This window comes from Hyperolius riggenbachi, chromosome 7 (genome assembly GCF_040937935.1).
Source record: "Hyperolius riggenbachi isolate aHypRig1 chromosome 7, aHypRig1.pri, whole genome shotgun sequence".
Classification (NCBI taxonomy): domain Eukaryota; kingdom Metazoa; phylum Chordata; class Amphibia; order Anura; family Hyperoliidae; genus Hyperolius; species Hyperolius riggenbachi.
The window spans coordinates 11,661,045-11,677,202 of NC_090652.1; the positions used below are offsets into that span (position 1 = coordinate 11,661,045).

The 16,158-nt window shown below is 46.2% G+C and overlaps 1 protein-coding gene across 1 annotated transcript; it reads right to left on the bottom strand.

Moving 5' to 3' along the window:
- Positions 1–11,391: 11,391 nt before the first annotated feature.
- Positions 11,392–15,467, bottom strand: LOC137524089 (E3 ubiquitin-protein ligase TRIM11-like). Its single transcript, XM_068243582.1, has one exon. The coding sequence runs from the start codon at positions 15,384–15,386 to the stop codon at positions 13,812–13,814; it is 1,575 nt and encodes a 524-aa protein (XP_068099683.1). The 5' UTR covers positions 15,387–15,467; the 3' UTR covers positions 11,392–13,811.
- Positions 15,468–16,158: the final 691 nt, after the last annotated feature.

The following is a 16,158-nucleotide window of genomic DNA, read 5'->3' on the forward strand; positions in this document are numbered from 1 at the left end:
CTTCACCCTAGTGAAGAAACGGACCGTTCCACGGGGATGGGGGGATGTGTGGTCGTGAACCTGAGCGACGGGTGGGCGAGGGCAGGGTGCAGCAGCCAGGCGGGTGAGGGAGGGTTTATACAAACCTAATCTTCTGTAGCAGCCGGCAGTGGAGGCTTCCATCTTCTTCCGCGTCATGTGACTACATGACTAGTCACATGACGCGCTGTGTAGTCACAGCGGAAGAAGAGGAAGTCTCTACCGCCGGCTGCTGCAGAGCATTAGGTATGTATTTGCCGGCAAAACTGAGTGAAAACGGATCCGATCAATCATTGATCAGATCTGTTTTCACTCATTTTTAATGTGAACCGGGCCGCGGACAGAGCCATCCGGATCTGGAAAAGTGGAGACTGGATCTGCTCACCGGATCATCTTGGCTCGAAACGCTAATGTGAACTTAATACTTACCAGGTGTCCCGATGTCCGGCTTCTGTCTATAGCCCCGCCCCCAATGGAAGCGGTCATAGGTGCTTCTATTGGACCAATCAGAGAATCGCCTGTGACCTCTTCCGCTAGGGCAGGCATGGGCAAACTTGGCCCTCCAGCTGTTACGGAACTACAAGTCCCACAATGTATTGCAGGAGTCTGACAGCCACAGTCATGACTCATAAAGGCAAATGCATTGAGGGATTTGTAGTTCCGTAACAACTGGAGGGCCATGTTAGCCTGTGCTAGGGGGTGGGGCTACGAGCAGAAGCGGGGCTAGGGAAGGGAATTCTAAGCGCTTGGCCCCCAAAATTGCTGCTAAATCGCTTTTCAAAGTTTTGAATAACCTTAAATAATTCCCCAGTGAGTTCCCCAACATTTAAATACATTGGCAAAGCATGTTTTTTTTAATCACCAGCGACTGTCGGTGATCCAAAAATGATGCCATAATCACCATAGTGGGTTCCAGCCCTTATAGCAGGGGCTGCTCAGTGATGCCATATAACCCCCTATTCACGCAGGAGCAAAAGGGTCTCCCTATATATCAGGTGTAAATCTGCATACACACCTCCAATCTTGATTGACCGATTTTACCACCTCCATGTAGTATGAGGGGGGCCAGAGATGGATTAAGATGTAATGGGGCCCTAGTAGATTTGGAGCCCCTGGTGGTCATTTTGGTAAGCTGAAGAGAAGACCGCAAGCACCTGCCTAGGTTGCCTGGTGGATGATCCTGCTCTGTGAGGGCCAACCGATTTTGAATACTTTGAACATATTGGGGTCAATTTATAAAAGGCTTTGCGGTAACAAAAATCTGGTCGAGAATATACCGCATTCGGTATTTTAGACTTCTAAACAATTTCAAAGGTGTGGTAGAAATGCAGTGTTTTCTAGAAGCCCAAAGGGTAACATTGTTACAACATTTGTTACATTCATGTGCTCTGTGCAGAGACAGCATTACAATAAAACAGGCATCCCCAACTTCCCTTTAGATGTGCATCTTTGTTATACTGCCTCTGCTTGCCCTGAATCTGTCTTTAGTCTTTCTAACAATGTATTTAATTGCCGCAGCTTAGAAGAACTTCAAGAAATGTTACACATGCAGGCTTTCTGGTGTGAAATATACATATGAAAACAGGTACCCAAGAGGTTAAACACACAGCCTAAGGTATTCAGGGGAAGCCTTGTTTGTTCCGCTCTCCCGCTGCTGCTGCTGCCTGGGAGATCTGTCTCCATTAAGGCTACTTACACACCAGGACGTTGCGTTTAGGGGACGTTATAGGGCACATAACGTGCCCCTAACGTAAGGCCTGGTGCTCTCTGGTGTGCACGTCAGAGTGAGCCGCGTTGTGCAGCTCACTCTGGCGTCCGTGATGCTGTGATGCGTACTCTTGGACGCATGCGGCATCACGTGGTCCCGCCGGGCCAATCGCCGCACAGAGCGGCCGCTCCAGGAAGTAAACACTGCACGTCACACCGTGCAGTGAATATTAATTAGCCATGTGCCTGGCCGCTCCCCACTCCTCCCCAACACTACTGAGCATGTGCGCACAGCATAACGCACAGCATGCAGCACTCTCAACGGATGTGCTGCGTTACATGTAACGCAACATGGGTACTGTGAATGGGCTGATTGATTTTTCATTACTGTGCGGTGGGGCTGCGTTACAGGCTGCACTAACGTGCGCCTGTAACGTCTTAGTGTGTAAGCAGCCTAAAGGGAACCTAAACTGAGAAGGAGAAGGATTTTTCCTTTTAAAATAATACCAGTTGCCTGACTCTCCTGCTGATCCTGTGTCTCTAATACTTTTAGTCACAGTCCCTGAACAAGCATGCAGATCAGGTGCTCTGACTGAAGTCAGACTGGATTAGCTACATGCTTGTTTCAGGTGTGTGATTCGGCCACTACTGCAGCCAAAGATTAGCAGGACTGCCAGGCAACTGGTATTGTTTAAAAAGGAAACATCCATATCCCTCTCAGTTTAGGTTCCCTTTAAAGGGACTCCGAGCAGTGCAGAAACTATGGAAAGATGCATATCATTTTAAAGCTCTCTTTCTCCTCTTTCCAATGATATATAAGCCGCCGCCCTACGCCTTTTAGTTTTCGCTATTTTCACGATTGAAATTGCCACGGCCGCGATTTCGATTGCGAAAATAGAGAAAACTAAAAGGCGTAGGGCGACGATTTATGTGTCGTCAGAAAGAGGAGAAAGAGAGCTTTAAAATGATATCCATCTTTCCATAGTTACATTGTATTACACAGGGCGACTTTTTCTGCTGAATGGAGCTGCTGACTTTAGGAAAAAGTCGCCCTGTGTAATACAATGTAACTATGGAAAGAAAGATGGATATCATTTTAAAGCTCTCTTTCTCCTCTTTCTGACGACACCTAAATCGTCCCCCTACGCCTTTTAGTTTTTTCTATTTTCGCGATCGAATTAGCAGCCGCTGCAATTTCAATCGCGAAAATAGCGAAAACTAAAGCGTAGGGCGGCGGTTTATATATCATTGGAAAGAGGAGAAAGTGAGCTTTAAAATGATATGCATCTTTCCATAGTTTCTGCACTGCTCGGAGTCCCTTTAACTTTGCTCTTATTGCTTCCCTAAGCCTTCCTTGTGTTTGGCTTGCGTGTCCGTCCACGGTGGGCTACTTTTGCAGCTTTTTTTTAAAGCTTTTTCTGGCGATTTTCTGCGCGTTCGCTCATTTTTGTGGGTGTTTTTGTAAGCGCTTTTGCAGAGCGCTTAGGTCTTTTATCCGGGGAAAAAATCTGGAAACAATAAATACAATGTATTTTTTAAAAAAGGCTCACGCCATCGCTTGCCAACGCGATTTTGTGAGCGTTTTTCCTATACCTTCTATTGAGGCAAATTGCCTCAAAAATAGCCCAAACACTGCTTTTCTAAACAGATCGCAAATTAACCGCTCAAATATGAACTCTCTCATAGAGAATTATTGCACTTGCATTTTCAGGGCGATTTTGAAAATGTAATTTCTATGAGAAGGTTCATATCCGCACGAGTCGTGCGCGGTGCGGCTAGCAAAGTGGTGTATGTATCATTTTCGGGGCAATTCTCCCTCAATGGAAGGTATAGGAAAATGCAAAACGCTGACAAAATCGCTTTGTGCAGAGATTGCGTTTGCGTTTTTAATAATAAATACATTGTATTTATTATTTTCCGGGTCAAAGAGTTCACTTCCAGACTTGTGCCAGGGAGTGAATTAAAAAAAGCATCCGGGAAAAACGCTTAGAAAACCGCTTAGCACAAAAACGAATCGCCCACCCAAGCGCCAAAAAACGCCCAACGCAGATGGACACGCGAACAGAACGCAATGTGATCAAGGCCTAATTGACATGTGTTGGAGGTGTTTACCGCACAAGTCGGTAATTTACCTCACTGCTCAGGAATTTCAGCTTTTCATGCGGTAACAGCTTTTATGAATTAATATTTTGCTAAGTGCTCAGTAAAGTCATCTGTACCGCATGCGGTTATGCTTTATGTATCGACGCCATTGTATAGGTAAACTCTCACACTACAGGGACAATCAAGATTGTGTGTGTGTGTAAAGGTCATAAATACATCAGGCGACTTGGCAGCTGTTCGACCATCTGATTTAATTATTATAATCGAATCGGAGGAAAATTGGTGCCGCCAAGTGCATGCCAGACCGACAATGCGACTAACTTTGGGGAAAAATTGGTTGCGTAAAGTCGATTGCACATGCTGCAAGGTGTTGGGCCGACTTGCTCGATCGGGTGCACGGAGGAAACGGCATGCAATTTCAGGAGGATCGACGAACATGATGAAACCCCCGGCGCTGTGCCCTCTAATGTTAAATTCCCCCCCCACCTCCCCCAGTGCAAGTGATACATTACCTGTCTGCGGCCCCCACTTGTCCTGTGGGCGCACGCCGCTCTCCATACACCCCATGTGGTTCCCTAGTAAGGACGCACATATGACGTCAGACATCACATACGCGGACCCGTTACTAGGCAACCACATGGCATGCATGTATGGAGAACATAGTGCAACCGATGCCAGCAGGGGACAAGCGGAGGTCGTGGACAGGTAATGTATAACATGCACTGGGCACCGGGGGGGAACGACATTTAACATTAGGGGAGAGCATTGGGGCGGTCGGATCCTGCGTCACAAGGCCGATTCCGTATCGATTGCAGCATCAAATCGATTGGGAATCGTTCTACAGTGTATGGGCAGCTGACAGATATCTCTCTGATTCGGTTAGAGAGAGATTTGTCTCTTGGTCGAATCTGCCCATCATCGCTAGATGTATGACTAGCTTAATTGTGTATGCACCTTAAAGTGTACCTGAGACAAACCTACAACAGATACTTACCTAAAGGTCCATACCATACACAAATTTTATCTGCAGATGACTGGCCAATTTTACCACTGCCACGTAATATGAGGGCCAACAGATTTTAAATACTAAAGCTGGGTACACACAAGATCCAGACTTTGTACTGAGCGTGACTTGCTGGTGTCATGTGGGCTGCTGCTAGGACTTATGGTCGGGGGATGTCTTATATTTCAAGCATGCTAGGAATTCCTGCTAGGTCTTATTCTCAGGGGATGTCCTTTTGGGGAAGCACGGTACATGGAAGGGGGTCAAATTGTGATCTTCCAAAGACTTTTATCTCATGTGTGTACTTAGCTTTAGAAGAAGGAAGCCTCGGGTTCCTGCAGGGGCTTCCCACGTCGTCCTGCCCCCACCATTGCTGCGCATGGACCCCCGTAAGGATAGAGCTGATCGTGACTGTGCTCCTCACCTGCAGGAGAACGTGGGAAGATCCAGAGACTTCTGTCTTAGGTAAGTATTGTTTTTTTACTTTAGGATCGCATTGGGTTCACTTTAAGAGCCTTTTTCCACTGAAAATCAACACCACAGAGGCCGGTGTCACCGTGGGGGGACTTGCGGTGTGTCAGGCAACATAATCGCACTGCCAAAGCGATGTGATTACAATGTAACGGCTCGCTAACAGCGACACAACAGTGCAGTGAGGTGGAATCACTGATCACGTGCGTATTTACAGTTTCCAGTGCAGCACACTTTTCATTGAGGAGGCTGATATACTTGTGCAGTGTGGTGGTATGGCAGCCTGCCACGGGATCACCGCACTGCGCCAATCGGTAGTTTAATTTCCTAACGACCGCCTAATGCCAATTGGCGTCAAGTCCTGGGGTCGGCTACTGCAGGAGATACGCGCAGGCTGCGCGCGCATCTCCTGCTTGGGGGGCGGAGCCCCGCCTTCAGTCTCCGAGCGGCGATCGCCACGCAGGAGACTGTTAACCGCCATCAATTTACATAGTACATCACTGCAATCTGCAGCAGCGCTGTACTGGGGACAGCCGTGTGACACAGCTGTCCCCCGGTGGTACGCAGGAGCGATCGGCAGTGATAGGCTGAAGCCTATCAAAGCCGATCGCTATGACTGTCTGACTGAGGGAGGGAGGGAGGGAGGGGGAAATGGAAAATTATGAAAAAAAAAATGTTAATATTACAAAAATAAATATTTATTTAAAAAAAAAAAAAACATCTGGGGGGGCCATCAGACCCCAATAACAGAGAACTCTGTTGGTGGGCGGGAAAAGGCAGGAATCACTAGTGTGCTGAGCTGTGCGGCTCTGCAGCTTGACCTTAAGGGCCGGTTCACACGGACGCTTGGCGGCGTCTACCGTCAAGCGTTCAGGACCCATCGGCTAAACTCTCCCATTCAAGTGAATAGGAGCGTTTAGCATTGCGCGGTTACCGTCGATTACCGTCGATTGCATAAATGCGGCGTTCTGATCCCGATTTAACGCATCGTTTCGGCCGTCCCTAGAAGCCGCATGCAACGTCCAGGGACGGCTAGCCGGCGCGGCTTCATGTCCCCCTGCGGGGACGAGAAACGCCGATCGCGACGATCTCTGTACCGCCGCCACCGAACGGGACGTCACAGGACGACACGACTTCCTGGCCGCCTCAGCGCCGCCTGCCGTCCGTGTGAACCGGCCCTAAAAGCTGCAGTGGCCATTTTAGTAAATAAAGGCCTGATCTTTGGGGGGGGGGGGGGGGGGTAACTCTGCAGTCCTCAAGAGGTTAATGACCCTGGGGCAGAGTGTGCAGACAGGGTTATGCATAGGCCCCGCCCCCATTCAGTGACGTATACCCTGCTGGGCAGGAAGTGCATCATAGGGATACCCATCTGTCCGCGCATGTGCATTACGCCGCACCACGCTCTGTCATTTAACACTTACAGCGCCGCACAATGCTTGCATTACGGCGGTAGGCACAGATCATGCGACAGTGCATGAAAGACTTGTGATGATTTGAGTACTTCCAGCGCATCACATAAGCATGAAAGACTCCATAGACTTTTATTGCCCTTGGGACGGAGGGGCGTATCGCACGGCAACGTAACGCAGTATTTGCAAAACTTTGCTATGCAATTTGTTTGCTCTCTCATTGACTTTAAACGGCCCCTGAAGTGAGAGGTATATGGAGGCTGCTATATTTATTTCCTATTAAACATTACCAGTTGCCTGGCAGCCCTGCTAATCTCTTTGGCTGCAGTAGTGTCTGAATCACACCACAAACAAGCATGCAGCTAATCCAGTCACCTTATCTGCATGCTTGTTCAGGGGCTATGGCTAAAAGAGGGCTATGGAGACTGCCATATTTATTTCCTTTTAAGCAATACCAGTTACCTGGCTGTCCTGCTGACCCTCTGCCTCTAATACTTTTAGCCATAGCCCCTGAACAAGCATGCAGCAAATCAGATGTTTTTGACATTATTGTCAGATCTGACCAGATTAGCTGTATTTGCCGTTCAGAAAGTGACATGATTGAAAGATTGGTTCACAAAAAATAAAGTGGCTGGCAGAATGAGAGTTATTTTACTCTGTACACCTTCTCCCTCTGCTTCCTCCGGTGGGCAGGGTCAGCTCTGTGTTCAGTGGAATAGACTGGCTGGTCTCCCCACCCAGCTCCTCCCTGACTACTTCCTATTGGTGATGGTTGGATAGGGGGAGGAGTTTGGACAACTCATAGACTGCTGTTCAGTCCAGGAAATTAGTATCAGACATCAGCACTGCAAACCCACCCATTAAAGGGGAACTGAAGAGAGAGGTATATGGAGGCTGCCATATTTATTTCCTTTTCAGCAATACCAGTTGCCTGGCAGCCCTGCTGATCCTCTGCCTCTGATACTATTAGCCATAGCCCCGGAACAAGCATGCAGCAGATCAGGTGTTTCAGACTTTAAAGTCAAATCTGACAAGACTAGCTGCATGCTTGTTTCTGCTGTTATTCAGATACTACTGCAGAGAAATAGACCAGCAGGGCTGCCAGGCAACTGGTATTGATTAAAAGGAAATAAATATGGCAGCCTCCGTATACCTCTTACTTCAGTTCCCCTTTAAAGGGAACCCAAGGTGAGAGGGATCAATGCAGATTGCCTGGCTGTCCTGCTGATCCTCTGCCTCTCATACTTTTAGCCATAGACCCTGAACAAGCATGATCAAATGTTTCTGATTGGATTAGCTACATGCTAGTTTCAGGTGTCAGGCACTACTACAGCCACAGAGATCAGCAACTGGTATTGTTTAAAGGACCACTACAGCGGAAAAAAAGTAAACAGTTAAAATCTGACAGAAGTAGAAGTGATGGGTTTTGTACTAGTCCATCTCCTCATGGGGATTCTCAGTGTTTTGTTTGTTTTTAAAAGCATTTCCTGAATGGCAATTGCCAAGTCTAAGGCCTGGTGCACACCAAAAACCGCTAGCAGATCCGCAAAATGCTAGCAGATTTTGAAACGCTTTTTCTTCTTTTTCTGCAGCGTTTCAGCTAGCGTTTTGCGATTTTGAGAAGCGTTTCTGGTGTAGTAGATTTCATGTATTGTTACAGTAAAGCTGTTACTGAACAGCTACTGTAACAAAAAACGCCTGGCAAACCGCTCTAAAGTGCCGTTTTTCAGAGCGGTTTGCGTTTTTCCTATACTTAACATTGAGGCAGAAACGCATCCGCAATCCAAAATCTGCAGCAGCCCGGGAGTATGCGTTTCTGCAAAACACCTCCCGCTCTGGTGTGCACCAGCCCATTGAAATACATTACCCTAGCGGATCCGCACCCGCAAGCAGATTGCAAACAGCAGCGGAAACGCTCCGGTGTGCACTAGGCCTAACTGCCAAAATAATAAGCTACCAGCCAGCCTCACTACTCACTTGCACGCTATTTTTGGCAGTTAGGCATAGCACCGGCTTTACAAGGAATGCTTTTCAAAACAAAGAAAACCCTGAGAATCCCCCATGAGGAGATGGACTAGTCCAAAACCTGTCCGTTCTGTCAGATTTCAATTTCTTACTCTTTTTAGCTATAGTGGTCCTTTAAAAGGACATAAATATGGCAGCCTCCATGTGTCTCTCACCTCGGGTCCTTTAAAAAAAATGACAAAATAAGTAGTGATAAAAATGTTGTACAAAGCTTCGAACGTTACAAATGATGTTATATTCCGCACAATACAACCATAATATACACCATCCTTCCACACCAGGCAATATATACATCCCAGATAATTACAGCATATTTTATTGTTATTTCTGATTCATTATCTATAGTGGTACTGCATGAACACAGATGAAAACTTCAATCAATAATACAGAGATCTGAAAACCACAAAAGTAACAAAGTAGACCGAATCAAACGTAAATACAGCGCTGTAAAATGGTAGGGGAGACATTAAAAAGGAACTATGATGCAAATAATGTAATAAAATTAGTTATTTTTCTACAATATTCATTTATAAATTGAGTCAGTATTTGCCTATTACAAAAGCTTTCCTCTCCCCGATTTACATTCTGACATTTATCACATGGTGACATCTTTACTGCTGGCAGGTGATCTCTGCTCAATGTTTGTTTACTGAGAGTTCTGAGGCCAGTGAAAATAATGCCTGATCTCCCAGAATGCTCTGAGGGAAGGAGAATTCTGCATAGCTAAACAGCCTAGGCTAAAGGTGCATACACACATCAGACTATAGTCTTTGGAAACTGAAAGATCACAGACCAATCTTACCCCCTTCCATGTAGCATGAGAGCCATACTCTACACAGTCTATTCTATGGAGCTGAACTCCCCATCAGACAGAAATCTTTCCAAGATGCTGCACACACAGATGCTGTACAGACACAAAAGATCAGTATCTGCAAAAGATCTGTTCCTGCCAAAGATCTGTTCCTGCAAATTGCAATGATAGTCTATGAGATCTGCAGATCATCATACACACGATTTAACTGACATTCATCTGCAGATCAGACAATCATCTGCAGATCTGAAAACCCATCCTGGTGGATCTGATCTGCAGATGAATGTCAGTTAAATCATGTGTGTATGATGATCTGCAGATCTCATAGACTATCATTGCAATTTGCAGGAACAGATCTTTGGCAGCAACAGATCTTTTGCAGATACTGATCTTTTGTGTCTGCACAGCATATGTGTGTGCAGCATCTTTGTGTGCAGCATCTTGCAAAGATTTATATCTGATGGGGAGTTCAGCTCCATAGAATAGACTGTGTAGGTATGGCTCTCATACTACATGAAGGGTGGTAAGATTGGTCTGTGATCTTTCATTTTCCAAAGACTATAGTCTGATGTGTGTATGCACCTTTAGCCGCACTGGGAGGATGGGGCTACATGCCAATACACAGCTATATATACAGTAGATAAAGGGCGTGTTTCTGATACTCAAACCAGTATAATTGTCATAAAAGTGGGTGCCCTGAAAAATTTACTGCAGTCTGTTATAGGTTACTACAGGGCCTCTTTACTGCAGTCTGCTATATGTCACTACAGGGCCTCTTTACTGCATTCTGCTATATGTCACTACAGGGCCTCTTTACTGCATTCTACTATATGTCACTACAGGGCCTCTTTACTGCATTCTACTATATGTCACTACAGGGCCTCTTTACTGCATTTACTATATGTCCCTACATGGCCTCTTTAAAGGACAACTGAAAAGAGAGGTATATGGAGGCTGCCATGTTTATTTCCTTTTAAGCAATACCAGTTACCTGGCAGCCCTGCTGATCCTCTGCCTCTAATACTATTAGCCATAGCCCCTGAACAAGCATGCAGCAGATCAGGTGTTTCAGACTTTAAAGTCAGATCTGACAAGACTAGCTGCATGCTTATTTCTGGTGTTATTCAGATACTACTGCAGAGAAATACACCAGCAGGGCTGCCAGGCAACTGGTATTGATTAAAAGGAAATAAATATGGCAGCCTCCGTATACCTCTTACTTCAGTTCCCCTATAAGGGAGTGAAATGTTTAGCAGGTACAAGTAAATGCTTTCTATTCTACAGGGCTGGACCAGTGACCAAAGGGAATGTCCCGGCCTAAAAGTCATAACATTTTTACATTAGAAAAATAACTAGCATAAAAGTATACATTTTTTATATCTTTCCTATTCAAGAATGGCTATCGATTTTTCAAATTGATTTTAACTTTTGAAACATCTGAACAAAGTATCACACACACACGGGATTGATTTTTTCCCAATTATGAAAAAAAAAATCAGAAAAAATTGCTTGGATCTATAAATCAAGATATTAACAATCTACCCTACACCATTCAATTTGCTAAGAAATGCATCTAAAATTTCCACCACTCCCGTTCAACTTATATAGAAAAACACAAAAACATTCAATCACATTTCTCACTCAAAAAAAAAAACAAAAAAAACCTTTGTTTTTTCTGTACAATCAATCGTTTTTATCGAAAACTAAGTAAAATCAAATTCAGAGTTTACAATAAGGCCCCTTCCCTACTTGATCAGGAAACACAAGTGTCACCAAAACCCACGGCACTTGCGTTTCTATGCACTTCTGCACGATGCGGTTGCCATTTCCATTGATGGTGAGTGGAAATTGCAATACGTTTGTGTATTTTTGTCTGCGACAGCAACCATGCGCTGTGATGTCACAATGCATTGTTGTGGACACCAGATTGTGCAGTGTATGCACTGTACGCGTTATTCCGCCGACGGTGAGTAGGCCGCAGGTAGAGCCGAATGACTGCAGACCCTACTGCTGCTCAAATTCCCAACGGCGCAGCAATTCGGTGGGAGAAGTAATTTGGGGTCCTGCAAGTGCTGGAACCCCAAATTACCGCGGGGTGCGGAGTATAGCATCAGTGCTATAGAGGCACCCGGTGCAGATGCTGGGCACTGAGCACCGAAACCACCTGCTTTGGTTCTGATGTCCCTGTGGATCGCGTCACCGGTGTGGGGGAAGGGGGCGTAAGCTGGTAGACTTCTGAGTTGATAATACCATGGAATGCACACTGCAGAGATCACTGGTTATGGAGTAGCTTGTGGCAGAAGCTACAGTAACCTGGATCCAGTTTGCGTGATGGTGTTCCGGTGCCGTGATGGATGAGGCCCAGCTCACTGTGGAGAACCTTCTGGGCCAAGGACACCACCGTAGACCACACTGCCACCACTTCTGTAGGGCGGCCTTGTAAAATGGGAGCGAGGATTGGTGGTAGTAAAATAACAGTACATTTACTGATATTCTACTGCCCCCAATAGTACAATATAGGTGATTATACTGACATGCCACTATTCCCCCACTGTAATCTCATCCTCACTCTAGCTGTCCCCTATCTATGCCTAAAGCTACATACACACGGGCTACAACTGTCGCCGCAACCACGTGGCACGCGCGTGTTGCGGCGACAGGTCGCCCGTGTGTATGGCGCGCGTGCCCCGAACTGTCGCTATTCAGAGCTGTCGCCGGGCAATTGGCGCGGCCAATCGCCTGGCGACAGTTGCCGCCGGAACTGTCACTAGTCCGCGGGGGGGAGAGGAACATCGGCGACAGCTTTCGTCGCATCACTAATCCCTCTGCCGCCGTGTGTATGCGGAGGGACCTGGCGACGAGCTGTCGCCGATCTGTCGCGCAAACGCTCCCGTGTGCTAGCGACCAGCTACATTTGTAGCTCGTGTGTACCCACCTTAACACTAACCTCCCCCCAATATATGCCTAAAATGTTCTCCCCTTATCTACATAAACCACAATAAAGCAGCTCAAACATCTCAAACCCCCACAGCGCACTCTGCTTTACTACAGCCAAGTATCTGATGCGTTATTACAAAACCCCACACCGAAATGCCTGTCCTATGCTTCATTACATTAATCTGGTGCCTATATGATAACCCGGTGCCTAAATCACCCCCGCCCCCAGTTCCCCTATATTGTAGTCAAGCATATATTCCCAGAGTTAGCCCATGCTGTACACTATACTAACTGCAAAGCAGCCTTTAGCGCCACCCAAAATATCAGGCACGACTAGGTCCATTTTAACTATTTAGGCCTACAAACACACAATTTCTTTCCTTTCGCCTGCATGGATCAGGACTTGATCCCACTGGCAACAGTTTGGGGCAGAGTTCTGTACACAAGTGTTGCTAGCCTAGAGAATAGCGACACGTTCTGTTGCTATGGAGCAGGCCGGTGGCACAGCACACAATGGAACGATACTGTGCGGGAGAATTAGGGAAGAGAACGTATAGTGTGGGGACTGGGGAGGCAAATAAATATGGAATTTAGTGTCCAGTCAGTCCAATCCTAAAGCATCAAGAATTATTTTAGGAGCCATGTTCTGGACAAGTATTAGAGAAAAATTTAAAAGTTAGATGCCATCTGTAGATCTTAAAGTAAACCAGAGCTGTCATTACAGTAAAGCTGGCCATACACTAGGCCGATTCCCCGCCGATCGACAGCAGATTCGATCACTGGGATCGAATCTGCTGTCAAATCGTTAACGTTACCGCTAAATTTCGATCTATTTCGCCCAGAAATAGATCGGTCCCGTCGATTGCTCCGTGCGGGAAATTCCCGTCGATCGCCCGCGGGTAGGGAGCGCGTCGGTAGCGGCGTTCGAGTGCCCGATGACCGACGCAATACAGCTTGATACATTACCTGATCAGCGCCGGCCGGATCAGGTAATGTATCAAGCTGTATTGCGTCCGTTATCGGGCACTGGTCACCGCTGCTCCGTTCGTCTGCCGTTCAGCCGCAAGCAGTCCCAGTAACTGTCTCATTCGCATCAGTCGGAGGGCCCGCGCATGCGCAGAAGACTACGACTGATGCGACTGAGCCAGTTACTGGGGCTGCTTGCAACTGAACGGCAGACCACAGGAGGACGGTGAGGGACTCAAACATGCTTATAGGGCTGTAGGAGGCCCCGGGTAAGTATCGAATCTTACTATGCTACCAGCTCTGGTACTCTTTAAGTCTTGGCTTCTGGGATTTGTCCTGCCCTGAAGTAAGTGTCACCTTGTTACTGTATAATTTTGATGGTGGAATCTTTAAACAGAAAGAAAGCAGCATGGAGTGGTTCCTTGAAGGTAGCAGTGAAGGTGTGTAGATGTCCCATGGGGTCACACATCTTGTAGAAGGACAGACGCCCTGCTTCATAATCCAGATAGATCCCAACCACCTTCAGGGCAGATTTGGAGTCAATTTTTTTAAGGATATTTTTGTGCCCGGCTTGAAGACTCACTCTTTGCGTCAGACCCCACGATTTTCCATTGTAGCCAATAAAGGACTCATTGCCGTCGATCTTTCTCTCTATACTGTGATTGGCCACCCCTATCAGCCACTTCTCTGCTCCGCTCACATCCACCTCCCAGTAATGTTTCCCCGATGAGAAACTCTGTGTGCTTAGTACTTGCTTCGATTTGAACCTCAATGGACCCTCTGCTCTAGGCTTCGGTTTTTCAGAGTAAACAGCCGACTTGAGATCCTGAGATATGTAAATGTAATTGTTGGCTGTTTTAATATCCAATGAAATGTCCGATTTCTTTGTTCCCGAGATCGCTATCCCATCCTTTGGTTTATTTAGATTATCGATAAATTGGTGGAAACCTGTTTGTAACATCAGTGAGATCATCACTTCATCCACATGTAAGACATCTCCTGCCTCCCCGAGATTATCGTCACTTTTGGGACTTTTGTCATCGTAGCTAAGCTCTTCCATAAGGATGTGGGCTGGATCTTTGATTTCACACACATTTTCCATTTGGGCAATCTTTCTGGACAGTTCTTCCTTCTGTTTTTCCAGTTGCTGGATCAGGTTAGAAAGGGACTGTGAAACTTGCTTCTCCTGCCTGGAAATATTATCCAGTACCTTCTTCTCTAAGTCGTCTACCTCTTTTCTGATGTCTCGGAATAACTTGGTGATCCTCCCGGTCATCGAGTCTGCTTTTTCTTTCTCCTGTGTCCTCTGATTGTTCAGATCTTGTATCCTTTTCTCGATGCCATGTCTCTTGGAACTAACTTTTCTCTTAGCATTGTTAACTTTCTTTTTCTTCTTCTCAGAGGCTTTGTTTAGGGGTTCCGCCTGGTGTCCCTTGTGGTCTCCATCCTCCAGGCATGCTGAGCAGATACAGGTGCCATCCTTCGTGCAGTAATACTTCAGGATCTCATTGTGAACGGGACATTTTCTCTCTGTAGCTGGTGTGGTAGGTTCAGCAGAAGCTTGGTCCCCCGACTTAGGAGCAGTAAGATGTTGATCACACGTGGAGGTCTCACACTGCACACATGTTCTAGCGGCTGATGCTAGATGGTCCACACAGGGCGGAAGGAGAACCTCTGGCTTTTCCTGCTCGAGCTGAGTAGAGTGTGTACTCTTGGCCGTGCTGTGTAGATTCTTGTCGTCCTTTAGCAGAGGGCGTTCTGGATACACAGCTCTGCACTTCGGACAGGCGTAGACTCCAGTCTCCTCCTGTGTATCCAGCACGGTCACGAGACACCCCCGGCAGAAGTAGTGGCCACATCTCAGGGACACCGGCTCGGTATAAAGGCTCAGGCAGATGGAACAGTTCAGCTCCTCTCTCAGATCAGCAGATGCCATGGTGGGAAGGACACAACCTCCTCCGGTATATTCTATTCACACTAGATGAAAGTGGAAGTGTTTCAGTGAAGCCTTCTCAGGAAGTGAGACCTGTGACATCACAGGAAGTAGAGTCTGCTCAGTTAACCCTTTCTCAGCCTCACAACCACAGTTCAGTATTCAGGGATTCCTCTCATTCAAATCACAGCAGGTTTTGCTCCCATTGTAATCGGCAGCTGTCGTTCACATTGTAATTAGTACAATACACAATGGCCTCAATTCACTAAGCTTTATCAAACACTTTATCAAACATTTGATAATTTACCTTATGAGTAAAATCTAATTTTGAATTCAGTAAGGTGTTTTAGAATTTATTGAATGTTTTAATCGATAAAATGTTCATTAAATCTATAACACCTTAGTGAATTCAAAATTAGATTTTACTATTACTCGTGAGATAAATTGTCAAACAGATAAGATAATTTCCAACAGGTCCGATCTGATTTTGATCGTTTTTCTAAATGATTTTTTGATCACTTCTATACAAATAGATAAAAGAGAAAAAAAGGATCGAAAATCAGATCAGACCTGTCGGAAATTATCTATTGAGCCATCTATCTGCCGAAAAAACTCATTGTGTATTCCCAGCATAAATCTAGTGAGATGAAAGACTTAAAGGAGAACTGTAGTGAGAGGTATATGGAGTCTGCCATATTGATTTCCTTTTGAACAATACCAGTTGCATGGCAGTCCTGCTGATCCTCTGCCTCTAATACTTTTAGCCATAGCCCCT